General features: G+C 50.4%; 2 protein-coding genes across 6 annotated transcripts in view; both read left to right on the top strand.

Annotated features, from left to right (window-relative positions):
- The first annotated feature begins 114 nt into the window (after positions 1 to 114).
- On the top strand, positions 115 to 15117 carry SPOCD1 (SPOC domain containing 1). 5 transcript variants are annotated; one of them, XM_060205759.1, is made up of 12 exons: positions 115 to 179; positions 287 to 347; positions 629 to 704; positions 2558 to 2717; positions 2826 to 2942; positions 5101 to 5226; positions 9761 to 9893; positions 10713 to 10878; positions 11236 to 11371; positions 12182 to 12271; positions 12956 to 13142; positions 14267 to 15117. In XM_060205759.1, the coding sequence occupies exons 3-12, from the start codon at positions 682 to 684 to the stop codon at positions 14953 to 14955; spliced, it is 1827 nt and encodes a 608-aa protein (XP_060061742.1). In that variant the 5' UTR covers positions 115 to 179; positions 287 to 347; positions 629 to 681; the 3' UTR covers positions 14956 to 15117. The 5 variants fall into 5 exon arrangements, with proteins under 5 accessions (XP_060061742.1, XP_060061738.1, XP_060061741.1 ...); XM_060205755.1 differs by having other exon boundaries at positions 140 to 179; positions 10731 to 10878; XM_060205758.1 differs by lacking the exon at positions 5101 to 5226 and having other exon boundaries at positions 140 to 179; positions 10731 to 10878.
- Positions 15118 to 17719: 2602 nt separating this feature from the next.
- The window catches only part of ADGRB2 (adhesion G protein-coupled receptor B2), a 67199-nt gene continuing 67152 nt past the window's right edge, over positions 17720 to 17766 (top strand). Inside the window, exon 1 of the mRNA XM_060205743.1 lies at positions 17720 to 17739. The gene's annotated coding sequence lies outside the window, so the exon portion shown is untranslated. The remainder of the gene's footprint in view (positions 17740 to 17766) is intronic.

Below are 17766 nucleotides of genomic sequence, written 5' to 3'. Positions count from 1 at the left end.
GAGGGGGAGCAGTCACAGCCTCTGTGCCTGGTGGACCAGTGTGTCCTGTCATCTCAGAGTCCTCCAGCCATCCTGGTGGCCTTTTTGACTCCTCCTGTCACCCACTTCACCTTCTCCATGCCCCCTTTCTCTTCCAGGAAGGGGTTTCCATTCAGCATCCCAGTGCAGAGTGTCCAGGGGTAAGGGCTCACTTCCTTGGTCAGTATGGGTCAGGGAGAATGTGGGGGTGGGGAGATGACTGGGGGAGCTGGGCACACAGCCTCAGTGCCTCCCTCCTCCCTCACAGTGTGACCCAGTGGAGAATGAGAAGGAAGAGCCTAGTGACCAAGGTGGGGGACAGGACACAGGTGAGGGGCTGTGGAAAGTGCCCCCAGTAGCTTCTGTCTCGCAAAGACTGATGTGTACCTGAGGGGATTCATGCCCAGCTGAGGGCCCCTGCCCTTGCTAGGATGCTTCTCCCCTCATTCTGTGCCATCTGTCTACAGTCCTTTCCTGAAGAGCTGTCCCCCCCCCCTCACTGCAGGGTCCCTGGGGGTGGGGCTCCTCTTCTGCCCAAGTCCCTCAGCACTGAGCTGCCCTGTTCCCTGGCATCTGAGCATCCCTGGGACCCATGACTCTTCCCCCACAGCTCAGGAGCAGCCAGCGCAGGACACTGAGGTCCGGGCCACTGTGGTCCGTGCCATGCAGGAGGTGCTGTGGAATCGGTAAGGTCTCCTCCCCATGTCCCTGACACTTGTGACTTCCTGATAGGCCGCTGTCACATGCCCTCCCCTCCTGCCTCCCTTTGCAGGGCCACACCATGCTCTCGGGGTGTCTGTATATACCTCTGGCCCCATTCTGTAGCTGTGAAATCACTTGCTCACACAAAGAACCAGTGGAGAGCTGAAATCTGAACCTGAGTCTCTGACTTCAAGGACATGCTTTCCCAGGAAGCCACTACAAATCCCAGTGTGCTCTCAGGTCCTCCTGTGGGTCCACCTACAGCAAAAGCTTCCAGGCACCCTGAGACTATGTGCCAGGAGTACCTCAGAGGTCTGAGTCCAGTGGTGGTGGTGAGCCCCTGCCCAGAAGGGGGCGGGACTTTGCAAAGGCCACACAGCATGTTGGTGGTAGATGCAGTGTTATCTCCAGGGCTAGTGCTGCCCCCACAGATGCCTTACCCTCCAACCTTCCACACGTAACCCACTCCTACTGACAAGGGTTAGAGCATGTGTCACTGATGGTGTGGCCGTGGACAAGCAAGCCCCATATCATATTTGAGTTTCTCCACTTGTAAATGGAGAATGACCACCTTTTTTCCTTTTCTCTCCCTTTTCTTTCTTTCTTTTTTAAAATATTTTATTTTATTTATTTATTCCCTTTTGTTGCCCTTGTTGTTTTATTGTTGTAGTTATTATTGTTGTCATCGTTGTTGGATAGGACAGAGAGAAATGGAGAGAGGAGGGGAAGACAGAGAGGAGGAGAGAAAGATAGACACCTGCAGACCTGCTTCACCGCCTGTGAAGCGACTCCCCTGCAGGTGGGGAGCCGGGGTTCGAACCAGGATCCTTATGACGGTCCTTGTGCTTTGCGCCACCTGCGCTTAACCCGCTGCGCTACAGCCCGACTCCCTCCCCTTTCTTTCTGAAGCTATATTTATTTATTAACATGAGAGAGAAAGAGAGAGAGAGGGAAGGGGAGGAGTTAAAGGAGGGGGGAGGAGAACTAGAGTAGCACTGGCACACTTGGCACCAGGGAAAAAATTTAGGACCTCATGCTTTTTATTTTTTCCAAATATTTATTGATTTGACTTGATAGGACAGAGAGAAATTGAGAGAGGAAGGGGGAATATAGAGTGAGAGACATCTGCAATACTATTTCACTATTTGCGAAGTCCCTCCCCACACACTCCTCATAGTTGGGGACTGGAGGCTTGAACCTGGGTCCTTGTGCTTGGTAACACGTGTGCTCTACTGGATTCACCACTGTCCAGCCCCAGGACCTCATACTTTTAAGTCCTCATGCTTTTAAGCTCAGATAGGGGAGATAGCATAATCATTATGCAAACAGATTTTCAAGCTTTAGTAGGCTTTGAGGTCCCAGGTTCAATCCTCCATACTACCATAAGCCATATCTAATAACAAACAACAACATATAAAAGCCCTCACTATTTGATTGAGGGAGGTGGTGCACCTGGTTGAGCACACATGTTATAAAGTGCAAGGACCCTGGATTAAGCCCCTGGATCCCACCTGCGGGAGGGTGGAGGAGGAAGCTTCAACGGGCTGTGAAGCAGTGCTGCAGGTGTCACTCTGTCCTCTCCCTTTATATCTCTCCCTTCCCTTTTGATTTCTCTGTCTCTATTAAAAACAAAAACGCCCAAAGCTCTAACCACTGTATCTCCTGGACATTTTTCCCTCATATAGTTGGGGTGAGACTAAATGGGTCCAGGCTGGAAAAATGCCCAGTGCTGAAACCAGGGTTGGCCCAGCCTTGGCCTCCTAAATATCTCCCGTGGGCTGAGTGCCTGCATCTTGTTTGTGAGCTCAGACCAAGGCCCTGCCCTTGTGCCCTGCAGCCTTCAGGAGCTCCCGGACCTGGTGCTGAGTGAGGAGACAGTGGAGGGCATTGCTGCTGGCATCGAGGCAGCCCTCTTCAGACTAACACGAGCCACCAACTCCCATTACAAGGCCAAGTACCGCAGCCTGCTGTTCAACCTACGTGATCCCAGGAACCTTGTGAGTGGGATTCTGGGCTGGGTCAGGCCCTCCTTCAGGGTCTTCACAGCCTGATTAGATGCTGGCTTAGCGTGGTACAGCCCCTACCCCTGTCCCTGCCCCCCACAGGACCTGCTTCTCAAAGTGCTCCATGGAGATGTCACCCCCCACAGCCTGGTGCGAATGAATTCCATCCAGATGGCCCCCCAGGACCTGGCCCGCTGGCGGCACCAGGAAGAGAAAAGGGTGAGCTATCAGGTCAAGCCAGACCAGGGGACAGGACCTGTGGGAGGCTGTGTGGAGGAGGTGGCTCCAAGACACAGAGAATCAGCGTGGAGAGGAAGGTGAGGGGACACCAGAAGCACATAGCAGCTAGAAACACGAGAACAGGGACAAGAAGAACAAGGAAGCAGACAGGAAGGAGCCAGAGAGACTTCTACCACCAACTAATTTAGATAACACCTCTGAGAGATGCTCTTCTTCCATTTGCTTTTCCGTGGAGCCTGGCTATGTGTGTGTGTGTGTGTGTGTGTGTGTGTGTGTGTGTGTGTGTGTGTGTGTGTGTGTGTGTGTGTACACGTGTGTGGGAGGGAAGAGGAGGCTAGTGGGAACGATTGTCTATTGTCTGAAGTCCAGGATTATCTGGGCCATTTGTGTTTGTGGGTAGGTGAGGTTTAGGGTGCTGGAGAACCCAAAGTGCCTCTTTCCCACCTCAGTCTCACAAGCCCTGGAAAAGGCTGGAAGCCTTCCTGGTGCCCCGGGCTAGGTGAGGGACTCCACAGACACACTTCACAGATACAGCCTCTCATACCCTGCACTTGTGGGCATCTCCCTGCCTGGTCAGAGACATGGACACTGAGTAGGCTTTGCAGCTGGCTGTTTGCCACATGGTTGTAAATGGCCCAGTAAGAGGGAAGGGATAGAATCTGTGGGAGGGCAGGGCACTAAGGCTCCTGTTCTGGAAGACACTGGGTGATGAGAATTAGCACCTAGAGTCCCTTAGTGCATCCATCTGCCATCAATGGAATGTCTGGCATGTCTGGGCAGGCATCATGGGGCCAGGGAGCAGGACCAGCTACGTTGTGTGTGGCTGATGCAGAGTGAGAATGTGTGGCTTTTGGATCAGCGGCTACTGGATAACAGCACTGAGCATGGGGCCCTTATTAGTACAGGGAGGGCAGGACCGCTGGTTCCAGGGTCATTAGAAAGGGAGAGACAAGCCTTCAGGAAGATCTTCAGATAGGACGGCATTGCTCAACAAGAAGAATTACTTCTGACGAGCCAGGCCCCAATTCTCACACTTCATCCACACTGTGTAATGGAATGCTTCTAATCAAATTCCTCAAGGACAGATATATCTGTCCTTAGGGCAGTGAAGCACTTGCTTTCTCAAGGCCACGCCACCTGTGAGTCTATTTTTTTTCTTTCATATTTTATTTGTTATATTATTGGACAGAGACAGAGAGGGATGGGGGAGATAGAAAGGGAGAGAAAGGGAGTCAGGCTGTAGCACAGTGGGTTAAGCGCACGTGGTACAAAGCACAAGGACCTGCGGAAGGATCCTGGTCCCAGCCCCTGGCTCTCCACCTGCAGGGGGGTCACTTCATAAGTGGAGGAGCAGGTTTGCAGATGTCTGTCTTTCTCTCCCCCTTTCTTTCTTCCCCATCTCTCTCCATTTCTCTCTGTCCTATCCAACAACGACAATTTCAGTAACAACAACAATAATAAAACAATAAGGGCAACAAAAGGGAATTAATTAATTAATTTTTAAAAAAGAAAGGGAGAAAGAAATGAGAGACATCTGCAACACTGCTTCACCACTTCTGGAACTTCCTCCACTGCAGTTGGGGACCAGGGGTTTGAACCCAGGTCTTTGTGTATGTTAACATGTGCACTCAACCGGGAGTGCCACTGCTCAGCCCTTGCCATCTGTGAATCTTTTTTGAAATTACTTTTTATTTGCTAGAACAGAGAGAAATTGAGGGATGAGGAGATAGGGAGAAATGCTCATGGAGCATCTGCCCTGCAGATAGGGATAAGGTGGTTGAACTGAATCCTTGCACATGATATTGTGTGCATGCCACCGAGTGCACCACTGCTCAGCTCAGGGGTTTTTATTAATGATTTGGACCAGCTCTTTGCACCATGCTCTTCTCAGGACAGAGGGAAATAGGACTTGTGAATGAAGACAAGAAGGCTTCCTGGAAGAGGCAGGGCTTGCGTTGGAGAAATGAGTAGACCTTGGAGATAGAGGAGGGTGAAGGAGATATGGAGGAAGAGAGAGCAAAAGCCTGGAACACTTGCTGCAGGGGGAGGGGGCTCGGTCTGGGGAGAAAAGAGCACCCGGGTTCTTCACACTGGAGAGCCCTGAGTCCTGCTGAGCTCGGGCTGCTCCTCACTCCAGGGCCTGGAGATCATTGAGCAGCAGCAGAAGGAGCCGCGCAGCCTCCCAGCCTCCAAACTGACCCACAAGGGGGAAGTGGAGATCCCGAGGGACACAGACCAGATGGGGATGCAGGAGGACCTGGTGGTAAGCAGAGGGTGACATAGGACTGGTGTAGGTTGGGTGGGGGATCCCCTACCCAGGGTCCCACTCCTCACCTCACCTGACTACTATGAGCCCCTCCCTCAGTCTTCTTCATAAAGCAGAGGCATGGCTCTCACCTCCCAGAGTCAGGATGAGCAAGGGTCAGGGTGCTCTGGGCAGGGAGCCACCCAGAGTTCATGGCAGCAGTGCAGAGGGCCTCTAAAAATGTGTCCTGGGATCCGGAAGACCAGCAGCATGGACAGAATCTAGTTTTCCTCTTGTTACTGGGGAGCTGCTTCATCCTCCTGCTCTTCACCCTTCACCCCCTTGGCTCCTCAGTCATGTGCACAGCTGATGTGGTTGCTCAGCAGCCCAGCAGCCCAGCTCCCTGCAGCCCTTAAAACCACCCTTTTCTCCCACCTTGCCCCATCCCTGGCTCACTCAGTCACTCTCAGGGGAAGGCAGCTTTGTCTGGTTGAGTGCTCTGTGGGTCAAATGTCTACCCTTGTCTAATGAGCGCTGTGTCTACACCAGAGGATGGGATAGTGGGGCAAGCCCCTGGTGCCATGTTCATTGGGAAAATGGCAGTGAACATGACAGACCAAAATCCCTACTGCCTTCAAACAGTATACAGGCCAACCACGAGAACCACTGTTCCTTCCAGTGAGGAGTCCTCAGGAGTGTGGCAGAAAATTCTTTCTACACAAGGATGTCCCCTGTACTGTTTGTGACAGTGGAAACCTGGGAGTGACCCGTTACCTGGGAACAGAGGTGATATTGCAGTACAGTCTGTCCTGTTGAAGGACAGCCATGTGCCACAGAACGATGTTTCCAAACCAAAAACTATCTCTCCTTCTAATAAAGTGGATGCAAGGAGATGACTTATCCTGTGAGAACACCAGCTTGCAGGCCCGAGGCTCCAGGGCCATAGGTTCAGTACTTGGCACCACCTTATGCAAGAGCTGAACATCTCCTCTCTCATTCTCTTTCTCTCTTAATAAGTCTTTTAAAAGGATGAAAATAAAGTGCAGGTAAGTATAGGGGAAGAGGAAGAGAGAAAGGGAGGTGACAGGATAGGGGAGGGGAGTAGAGGACACAGCAACCGCCACTTTATTGTTCATGTGCTATGCTGCCTTTTATTTAAAAATGTATTTTGGGAGTTGGGCGGTAACACAGTGGGTTAAGCACATGTGGCACAAATCGCAAGGACTGGCATAAGGATCCCGGTTTAAGCCCCTGGCTCCCCACCTGCAGGGAAGTCATTTCACAGGTGGTGAAGCAGGTCTACAGGTGTCTTTCTCTCCCCCTCTCTGTCTTCCCCTCTTCTCTCCATTTCTCTCTGTCCTATCCAACAATGACAATGTGTGCTTAACCTGCTGTGCTACCGCCCGACTCCCCCTTCACTTCCTTATTTACTTCACAAATCATAATCACTGCCAGTCCCATTCATTTAGTCCCAAAGGACACATTATGATCTTTTTAAAATTTCTTTATTGGGGGATTAATATTTTACATTCGACAGTAAATAACAGTAGTTTGTACATGCATAATATTTCTCAGGATTCCACATAACAATACAATCCTTTTTTTTAAATTGCTGAGTAGTACTCTATCTTGAGCATATATCCCATGTCTTTTTTTAATATATATGACTAAAATTAATGGCTTTTATTCCACTATTATAGGCTTCCCTTCCCCCTGCACTCTAAATATTTCTCATGGGGTGCCCTCAGCAGATATTTTAAATTTTTAATCAGGAAAATGAAAAGGTCTGCACCAGAGAAGCATGTGGGCCATTTGGGCAAAGATGGCTGACCCCATGTGGAAGTTGATGCCCATTTTTAGTCCTTGTTAAGGCCCTGTCTTCACTCCCTTTCTAAGCCATGCTGTGTGGCCCTTTTACATGTCAAGCCTCATACACACCTCACAGTGACCTACATGGTTGGAGGTGCCAGCTTCCTAGTCTGAAGTCATATTCCCCAGGCCCTTCAGTTGATGGGGGAGCTGGGACATGAACCCAGGCTGTGTGATCTACAACTTGTGCCTTGGCACTCCATGGATGTGGCTTATAAAGCAAAAATAGAGTTCTAAAACCTTAAATCTCCCCCAGTGTTTTCTTTGTAGGTAACACTGGCCTGTGATGAGTAAAAAAGATGACTTGGCAACAAGCATCAGGAATCTTAAAAGTTTTTATTCTCCCTGATTCTCTCTTTGGGTCTGAGTACTGTCTGCAGGAAGTAACTGGTAATTTAGAAAATTCTTTCTACACAAGGATGTCCTCTGTACTGTTTGTGACAGTGGAAACCTGGGAGTGACCTGTTACCTGGGAACAGAGGTGATATTGCAGTACAGTCTGTCCTGTTGAAGGACAGCCATGTGCCACAGAACGATGTTTCAGTCAGAAACAGATGTCATGTATGAGGGCAGTCTCTCTAGCAGCCTGACTGTGTCATAGGCTACACCACCTAGACCTGTGCAAATCCATTTTATGACGTTAACACAGCCGTGAAATTGCTTAATGATGCAAAGCATCCCTGTCATTAAGTGACTCATGACTCTGATGTCTATAGGAACTATATTATAAATATGACAGCTACCTCCACTATGAGTTATGGGAAAAAAGGAAGTGTGAGTGTCAACATTTGATCCTGGATATTTTAGCAAAGGGACCCCACCCCTAAACCCTCTGTAGAGAAGAACCATAATAAAGACATACCCAGAATGTTAACATTTGTCTCCAAGTGGTGGCACAGGGGGTGGTTTTTTTTAAAAAATATTTTTTCTTTCTTTCTTTCTTTCTTTCTTCCCTTTTGTTGCCCTTGTTGTTTTATTGTTGTAGTAATTATTGTTATTGATGTTGTTGTTGGATATGACAGAGAGAAATGGAGAGAGGAGGGGAAGACAGAAAGGGGGAGAGAAAGAGAGACACCTGCAGACCTGCTTCACCGCCTGTGAAGCGACTCCCCTGCAAGTGGGGAGCCGGAGGCTCAAACTGGGATTCTTACGCTGGTCCTTGTGCTTTGCGCCACCTGCGCTTAACTCGCTGCACTACTGCCTGACTCCCAAGCTGGTGGGTTTCAAAGAAATATTTTCAGGAGTTGGGCGGTAGTGCAGCAGGTTAAGTGCACATGGCACGAAGCGCAAGGATGTGCATAAGGATCCCAGTTCGGGGAGTCGGGCTGTAGTGCAGCGGGTTAAGCGCAGGTGGCGCAAAGCACAAGGACAGGCATAAGGGTCCCAGTTCGAACCCCGGCTCCCCACCTGCAGGGGAGTCGCTTCACAGGCGGTGAAGCAGGTCTGCAGGTGTCTATCTTTCTCTCCCCCTCTCTGTCTTCCCCTCCTCTCTCCGTTTCTCTCTGTCCTATCCAACGACGACGACAACAATAATAACTACAACAATAAAACAACAAGGGCAACAAAAGGGAATAAATAAATAAAATTTAAAAAAAAGGATCCCAGTTCGAGCCCCTGGCTCCCCACCTGCAGGGGTTGCTTCACAAGCAGTGAAGCAGGTCTGCAGGTGTCTATCTTTCTCTCCCCCTCTCTGTCTTCCCCTCCTCTCTCCATTTCTCTCTGTCCTATCCAACAACAATGGCATCCATAACAACAATGACAATAATAACCACAACAATGATAAAACAACAAGAGCAACAAAAGGGGAAAAATATACTTTCGGGGGGGCAGGTGGTGGTACATCTGGTTAAGCGCACACATTATAGTGCACAAGGACCCTGGTTCAAGCCCCCGGCCCCCATCTTCAGGGGTGAAGCTTCCTGAGTAATGAAGCAGGGCTACAGGTGTCTCTCTGTCTCTTTCCCTCTCCTCTGAATTTCTCTGTCTCTATCCAATAAATAAATAAATAAATATTTTAAGATATCCATATTCGTATTTTCAGGGGCCTGGCAGTGTTGTGACTGGTAAAGCACACCAGTCACTTTGTGCTAGGACCCCAGTTTGAACCTTTGGTGCCCTTCTGGACGGTGGGAAGTTTCATGAGTGCTCAAGCAGGCTGCAGGCCTGCCTCTCTCTCTTCCTCTCTCTCTCCTCCCTATTTCTTTCTGTTTTATCATAATAAAAAAAACATATAAAATAAATAAATAAGAGCTCTGTGAGCAGTGGATCTGTAGTGCAGGTATTAAGCCCCAACAATAGCACTGGTGGCTAAAAAACAAAACTAAACAAAAACTGTATTCTCCAAATTTTCTTTTTTCTTTTTTTAAAAATTTTTTTATTAATTTTATTTTTTAGAGAGATGAAGACACACACACACACCAGAACACTGCTCAGCTCTGGCTTATGGTGGGGCGGGGGATTGAACCTGGGATTTAGGAGCCTCAGGTATGAGAGTCTATTTGCATAACCATTATGCTGTCTCCCCCGCCCTTCCAAATTTTCTTTTAGCAAATTCATCATACTTTTGCAGCAAAACTGCATTAGTTGGAAAAGTAAAACCATAGCCCTGCACACAGACGACTACTGGCTTCCCCAGCTACTGTCCCAAGTATCCCAGTGCATCCTCTTTCCTGTGCATCTTTAGGGACCCATGGTGTCCATCGGCTGCAGCCCCCTGACCCTGCCTGCCATGGCCAAGGACACCCCAGAGCAGCACCAGGACAGCACAGCACAGCATGAGCACCACTTCTTAGACCCCCACTGCCGCATCTGCATAGGTAGGAGAGAGGCGGGAAGGCTGCTGGGTGGTGTGCAGTCTGGGGCTGAGTGTGGGGCTTGGCAGCACAGGGGATTTGTGGTTTGAAGGTAGGTCGTTTGGGGATGCTTATGCCCTAGGACACCTCAAGAAGAATCTGGCTCAAGGGACTGGAGGAGCGATAGTTCAACAGGTAGAGTGCCTGCTGTGCCATGCACGCAGCCTTGGTATAAACCCTGGTGGCACCATATGGGAGATGCTATGGTATTGGAGGAAGCTCTGGTGCTGTGGTGTTTCTCCGTCTCTCTTCCTTTCTATCTGACTGGAAAAGTGGCCCTGCGTATGGAGGCATGCATGAGAGGCTGGGCGGTGGGGCAGCAGGTTAAGCACACATGGCACAAACCACAAGTACAGGCATAAGGATCCCGGTTCGAGCCCCCGGCTCCCCACCTGCAGGGGAGTCACTTCGCAGGCGGTGAAGCAGGTGTGCAGGTGTCTATCTTTTCCCCCTCTCTGTCTTCCCCTCCTCTCTCCATTTCTCTCTGTCCTATCCAACAACAATGACAGCAATAACAACAACAATAATAATAACAACAAAAACTGATAGGACAACAAAAGGGAAAAATAGCCTCCAGGAGCAGTGGATTTGTATTGCAGGCACTCAGTCCCAGTGATAACCCTGAAGGGGGAAAAAAAAACATGCACAAGAGCCAGACTGTTAAAAAAAAAAAAAAAAGGAGGAGGAAGAGGAGGAACGAAAAAGCAAAAAGAAAAGAACTTGGTTGAAACTCTGATTCTAAAGTCTTGCAACAGTTCCAATCTAGCTGCCTATCTATTTCAGCTGCTGCCTGCTTTACAGACTGGGGCTCCTCATGTGAGCTGCCAGACTCCAAAGCCACAAAGAGAAAGGAGGACAACATCTTCCAGAGAGTCCTAAGCTCAGCCCTGATGTCCTCTCCAGAGATGCCCCAGACGAAGGAGAAGCCTCCTAGGGAGCCCCAGGACAGGTGTGGGAGGCTGCAGGGCAGGAAGGGGGTAGGGCCACTGTATGTGGGGGAGATGCAGGGAGGGGGTGCAGATTTTGCATGGGTTTTGCTTTCTCTTTGGCCTTGGGCAAATCTTAAGAGTTTTGTGTGCCTCACTTTCCCCATCTGTATTATTAACCATCCCAGTCTACTGCTCCCATCACACACACACACACACACACACACACACACACACACACACACACACACACCGCCATGCTTGAATGAATATTCCATTGTTCCAACACTCAGAGTGAGGAATTAGGATCTTCTCTGAAGAGGAAAGAGGTAGTGGGGTCAGTCCCAATGATCTGCCTGTCTCTCTGTCCTTCCTTCTAGGCTCCAGATGCCTGCTGGGCCCACAAAGATCTTGCCTAGCCAGCCTCCTTGGGAGGGTACTGTGGACATGTTCTCTATCAAGCGGTTCCGGGCCAAGGCCCAGCTGGTCTCTGGACATAGCTGTCGCCTCATCATGGTACTTCTGCCCTGCTCACGGGAGCTCCCTCACACACTAACCACCAGCTACTCACCCAAGTCCACCCATCTGCCCATATGCCCATCAATCCTTTCACTCATTCTAAAACAAGTTTATTGACACTCTTCTGTCTGGTTCTGTGCCAGTCACAGGGGCAAATGAGAATACATTCCTGAAGGGGTATACTTAAATTTTTTTTTTTAATTTTTTGCTTCCAGGGTTATTGCTGGGGCCCAGTGTTAGCACTATTAATCTACTGCTTCTGGAGGCCATTTTTCCCCATTTTTTAATTGGATAGGGCAGAGAGAAATTGAGAGAGGAGGGGAAGATAGAGAGGGGGAGAGAAAGAAAGACACCTGCAGACCAGCTTCATCACTTGTGAAGCAGCCCCTCTGCAGGTGAGGAGTCAGGGGCTCAAACCAGGATCCTTGCATGGGTCCTTGTGCTTTGCACTGTGTGCACTTAACCCAGTGCACTACTGCCTGGCTCCTGAAGAGGTATATCAAGTAGTCCTATAGCCCCATGCAGAAGGGAAAAAGGACTCTAGAGGGGAGTCTGATACTCCCTGACCTAGAAGGTTTTGAGAGTGAGTTTTGAGTGAAATTGGAAGAGGGAGGATATTGTATAGAACTAAGCCAAACAGGCTGTAGGTCTCGGGGGCGGGGGTGGGAAGGGTAGCCACCAACCTTTCTGGGCTCTTTCCTGCTTGTCCTCTGTGCTACTAACCATGGCTTCCAGGTGGCTGGTTGTTGAGGCTGCCCTAGTTAGCTAGCATCTTGGGGATTGACTGGCCGTTCTACCTGCTCCTAGGACCTGCCTGAGGTGATCCATTCAGCAGGCTGCATCCCCTCTAACACTGTCTGGGACCTTATGGCCAGTGTCTGCCCTGCTGAGGCCAAGGTAACTACCTACCCTTGGACCCTGCACTGCCTCCTGGCCCTGTCCCCACCCCTGGAGCCTGGTGGAAGATAGTCACATCTAGTTTCTAGACTGTGACAAGGCCCTCTGTTTACCTTCTTGAAAACTGGGGAGTGGTCTGGGAGGTGGCGCAGTGGGTAAAGTGTTGGATTCTCAAGCATGAGGTCCTGAGTTCAATCCCCGGCAGCACATGTACCAGAGTGACGTCTGGTTCTTTCTGTCTCTCTCCTTCTATCTTCATGAATAAATAAATAAAATCTTTAAAAAAAAAAAAAAGAAAAGAAAGAAAACTGGGGATGTGAGGGGAGGTGGCGCATCAGTTACAATGTGCAAGAACCTGGGTTCAAGCCCCCAATCCTCACCTACAAGGGGAAGATTCACAAGTGATGAACCAATGTTGCAGATCTCTATCTCTGCCTTTCTGTCTTTCCCTTCCCTCTGTTTCACTCTGTATCCAATAAACCATCATCATTACCATCATCATCATCATCGTAGAAAAATAAGGAAGTACTTTCTCACAGTACTTCCTTAGTACTTTGTACTTTGTACTTAGTACTTCCACAGTACTTTGGGGAAGTACTTCCCCAAAGATTTAGATGAGTTGAGGAGTGAAGCTGGGAGCAAAAGATGACGGGTACTAAGCCTCTGTCTATCCTGCTATTGCAGGACATCTGCGTGGTCAGACTTTGCCCACATAGGGCTCAGGATACCCAGAACTGCCACCTGCTCTACTCCTACCTCAACAACAAGCAGCGCCATGGCCTGGCAGCTGTGCAACACATGGGTGTGATCCTGTTGCCCCTGCCTGCTTTCCAGCCCCTGCCCACCCGGCTGCGCCCTCTTGGAGGCCCAGGTAAGCACCCCAGTAGCCACCTCAGACCCTGTCTCTCCTCACTTGGTGACCAGACTAGGCATTATTGTACACAAAGTTGACTGGAGGTGGCATGTCTTAGAATTTCCGAGACAGGCAAATGTGACAGCTTGTAATAGCTTGGACTGTTGTATTACTGTGTGACAATAGTATCCTCAAAGTGTTGCTTTTAATTCCTCTAACCCTTGAAATGACCCTGTCAGGTGGTAGTCTTCATTGTGTTTCCTTTCACATATGAAGAAACTGAGGTGGGGAGAAGGCAGGCAACTTGTCCAGAGTCACACAGCCAGTCTGTCACAGAGAGCCAGGTTTCACACCCAGGCGGTGTGACTGCAGACACTGGGCTCCTAACCAGCATACTACAGTCTCCAATTAGCCACCCTGAATAGACCTTCCAGGACAGCTACACTTGACACAGACACAATAGGACAGAGGCAGCACCCACAAGGAACTAATAGCGTCACATGAGGTAAAGAGGAGTGCTTTTAGCAGCTGTACTGGTAGCCTCTGTATGTAGATACCTCGAGAGTGGCTCAAGAAAAGTGTTTGGTGGTGGGGGTGTTGGGGCTTAGGGGTTGAAACTGCGCCCAGCCATGGACAGAGTTCTTGGCCTTTCTATCTTGAGGACAATGAGGAAGGCTTTAAGAGTCTAAGGTCAAGCCATCTATGCTTGTCCTCAGTCTAGTGAACCCTTTTGTGTGCTGAGCAAATCTTTCTTATTTCATTTTCATTAGTGATTTAACAGTGTTTCACAAAATTACAAGATTTTAGGGATGTCCTTTCACACCCACACACAGTTTATGTCAAGTCAACATACCCTCTACCAAAGTCCTATGCCCCTCCCTAACCCTAGCCACCAAAATTCTCACAAAGCCCAAAGGGGAAAAAAACCTTTTTTTTTTTAGAGAAAATCTTCTGAGATACATGCACCCTCCCACTTACTTTTCTCAGCATCTCATGGACTCCTTCCCATCCCCCATCTCACTGCTAGAAAGCCCTTCTTGGTATCTAACCTATAGGCCTCCTGCGACAGCCAGAATGCAGATTCCGGGGTTTGTGTTCTCTCTTTTACCAAATATTTGGTCTCTTCCTCCCTCTTTCTCCAGGTCTGGATGTCACTCACTCAAGCCTGCTGCTGGCTGTGTTGCTGCCCAAGGCAGGGATTCCAGGTTCAGCGGAGTCCAGCCCTTTGAAGGGGAAAGTTCGCAAGGTGGTTTCCTTCAACAGGAAAGTGCAGACACGGTGCTACCAGCCAGATGACAGGAGGTCAGGTGTGGCCCCAAAGAGCAGCCCTCCCCCAAGAGGTGCCCTGAGGCAGAGTCAGGACAGTGGTAGCCTTACTCCAAGGGGAATATGTGCATGGCAGAGGCCCCCCAGAGGCAGAGTGAGGCTGTGGAGAGAGCCTGAGACCTGGCAGGGCCCTGGGCATGGACAGTGCCCCACTGAATCAGGTTGGTGTCAGTCTTGGCATCACCATTCAGCAGCATCAGCTGGTAATTGCCAAAGCCATGATCAGCACCTCTGTGGGGCTTCCTGTCCCCACCAAGCCCTCCTCCGCCATCTTGAATCCCTGGTGACTATCAGCCACCAGCTCCAAGCCTCACTAACGTCCCTGGGCCAGAAGCCCACCCTCTCATCCTCTACAGTATCTTCCAGGTCCCCTGAAACCCCTGGAATTCTTGGCCTCCTTTGTCAGCCTCCTGCAGTTGCACAGTCCCTCAACCTAGCCCCTGTCTCCTCCTTAGACCCTGCAGAGGGAGCAGGCTCCGAGTGTCCTCTCCCTACAGAGACCTGACCTTCATTACCCAGCAGAAGAGGGGTTTTAATTTCCCTAGCTGTTCCAGGGAGAGAGAGAAGTGTAGGGGAAGAGGAGGGTCATCTCATTGCTTGTTTGAGTTTCCTGTTTCATAGTCTGTTTGGTCTTGATGTTTGGTTCAATAAAAATGTTGGAAAGTTGCATCTGTATCTACTGGCTGGTAGAGAGATCCTGGACCTGGCGAGGTGTGGGTTGGGGTTATGTGGGTTGATTTCTGTGCTGGGGATGGAGGGGGCAACCTTGCCAGATGCTTACCTGAAGTTCTGACTCATAAATGTGCCCAGGCCACAGTGGTTGCCATGGTGGCTTCTGGAAGCATTTTTCAAGTATTCTAAATTATTGGGGAGGAAGTGATAGATGAGAAGGCAGGGCTAGGAAGTGGAGAAAGAAAGTGAGATTTCTGAAGTGGTGTAGACCTCCAAAGATTGTTTTTGGAAGGAAAGCAAGTTGCAGTGGCATCACTTTCCGCTACCAAGATTGTTTTCCCTTTAGATATTTGGAGTGTAGCCCCACCCCTCCTTTATGCCTCTGTAGGCACATCTTTGAGGGACTGCATGTATGCATGTGACTGTAGTTCTCAGGGTGCAGATGCTGTTGAGGAAGTCGATATTGCAGGTTTCCTCTTTTGTCCTCTTGTCAGCTCCCAGAGACTACAGGTGAAGAAGGCTACAGGTCTTGATAGTGGGGGCGAGTTGGGAGACTGCTGTTTGGGTTGGATGGTGCTGCTTTGCCTGGAGCCTGCAATGAGCATCTAACAGCAACTACAATTGTAAAGCATTGTATTGCGGGGTGTACCTTGAGGACTGAGCCTTGGTTAGTCAACCAGATAATAGCTAGTAGTTGTCCTCTGGCTTGCTAACCCAACACTCAGAAGCAGAGCCTGACTTCAAAGAGAGAACTTACAAGGAGGCCTCCTCCCTTCGTTACCTGGGGCCTGAAATACCTCCTGCACACCCTTTCTCAAAGTCTGCTTAAGAACCAGTGGTCCCCTGAACCCAGCTGGGCCGGGAAGGATGGGACAATGATTGTTGGCGTCCCTCTTCTCTGCCCCATGCGCTCAGCTGCCTTTTCTACCCATGGCCGACAGTAGAGGGAGCTCTCGGCCTTGGGATGGAGGGCAGGGCTGGCAGGACTGGAGGCTGAGCTGGGGGCGGGGTGAGATGTGGGGAATTTTGCTCAAGGGCCGGGAAGCAAGAAGGGTGGGGTGCATAGGTAGCAGGAGAGAAGGAACTGGGCAGGCGAGCCAAAAGGGACTGGGGCAGGGCTCCGTGGGGGAACTTGCCCGACTCGGAGGGGCTTGTTGGAGTCAGAGCCTCCGTGCTGTATGTGAACGTGGCAAATAGCTGCAAACCGACAGCTGCTAGCTGGGGTACTTTTATGGCACTTGGGGTAAGGTGTGAGGGAAGCGGCTGCGCACCCCCGGGAGACAGAAGGAGGGGTACTTAATGCTTCCTTGGGACACTCGGAAGAACGAGATCTTCTCTGGGCTGAGGCTTCTTTTCAGAACTTCAGTTTCCCTCTCTGTAAATGGGGATGATAACACGGCCCCCTAAGCCCTCGCGGGTGAAGTGAACTGCTACAGAACCCTGGAGTCCTGCAGTCTTCTCTGAGGCTGCGGGCTACTACAGGCCTCCACCCACCTTTTGGCAGCAGTCCACCAGCCCCTGCTTTCCTTTTGGCAGCAGAGGCCAGGAGCGCAGATTGGGGTGAGCTGTTGCTAGGGGGCGTGCCCTGCGGTTGCTAGGTTCCATGGTCGTTGCTAAGTAACGCTGGGCGGGGCTCGCGTTGCTAGGCCGGAGTGGAGTAGGAGTCGCCAAGGACCAGAAGGGCCTCCCAGCTCTCAGCCGCAGGCGCTGCCCTCTCCGCCACTTTCTGGGGGCCTCAGCTTCCCCGGGGCTGGACGCAGTCTCCGGGGGTCCTTCCGGTTCACACCCTCGCCACTCCGTGATCCTCTGGGCGCTGGAGCGAGGAACCCTGGGTCTTTGCGCACATGTCTACGCACTTGCATCTGCGGTGGGGAGGGACAAGGTTGGCCCAGCGTTTCCACAGCAACCATGCAGTGTCACCCCTTTGCTCCCCAAGGCTCAAGCGGTTGCCTATAGAAATTAGCATATATCTGCATGTCATTAACATAGAGGCGGGGCCGGAACTTGTTTGGGCAACTATGTCTGGATAGTTCCATTTGCTGCTCTCCCATCCGATGGGCACGTGAGCTGCGCTTGCGTGAGTGTTTTGCTTATTACTACGGCCAGATTTGGGGATGGATGGGCGAGCAGTAATCATGACCACCGGTTCCCGGGGCCCATATCACCTGACTGAAACTACTTGCATGAATCCTGTTAAGGTATCTCTGACCAAAGATACCCACTCTCCCTACTCAAACCCCCTAACCCCAAATATCAGGCCTGACTGGAATCCCAATTCTCCCCTTTCCTGAATATGACCTTGGTCAAAGTTCTCTCTGTGGCTCAGTTTACTTCTCTGTAGACTGGAATACTGAATCCTAATTTATCAAGTTATGTGAGAAGTCAATGAAATGCCACTTTCATAGATAGGCACTGCTGCTGCTCCTGACACACAGTAGGCCTTCAGTAGCAGGCTACACCTTCCTTCCCTGGAGTCCAGCTCCTCCCAGGAACCAACCATCACACAAACTTTCTTTGCAGCTCAAGATGTGACAAGCAAGATTCAGGGCAAGCTGGATTCCAAGTACAGATTAAGGACTGTTTTGCCTGGTGATCTTTCTTGGAGACTGGAGGGCAGGTTGGTGAAACTCGGACCCCCAACCCC

This window comes from Erinaceus europaeus, chromosome 13 (genome assembly GCF_950295315.1).
Source record: "Erinaceus europaeus chromosome 13, mEriEur2.1, whole genome shotgun sequence".
NCBI lineage: Eukaryota > Metazoa > Chordata > Mammalia > Eulipotyphla > Erinaceidae > Erinaceus > Erinaceus europaeus.
The sequence above is the reverse complement of the archived record's forward strand: the minus strand, read 5'-3'. Positions and strand labels throughout refer to the sequence as shown.

Bases quoted from the DNA above. Each gene is read 5' to 3' on its own strand.
- SPOCD1 (XM_060205759.1), top strand. From the start codon at position 682: ATGCAGGAGGTGCTGTGGAATCG. The intron at 2,943-5,100 runs GTGAGCTATCAG...TCCTCACTCCAG, and splicing joins GGCACCAGGAAGAGAAAAGG to GGCCTGGAGATCATTGAGCA. The intron at 12,272-12,955 runs GTAACTACCTAC...CTGCTATTGCAG, and splicing joins TCTGCCCTGCTGAGGCCAAG to GACATCTGCGTGGTCAGACT.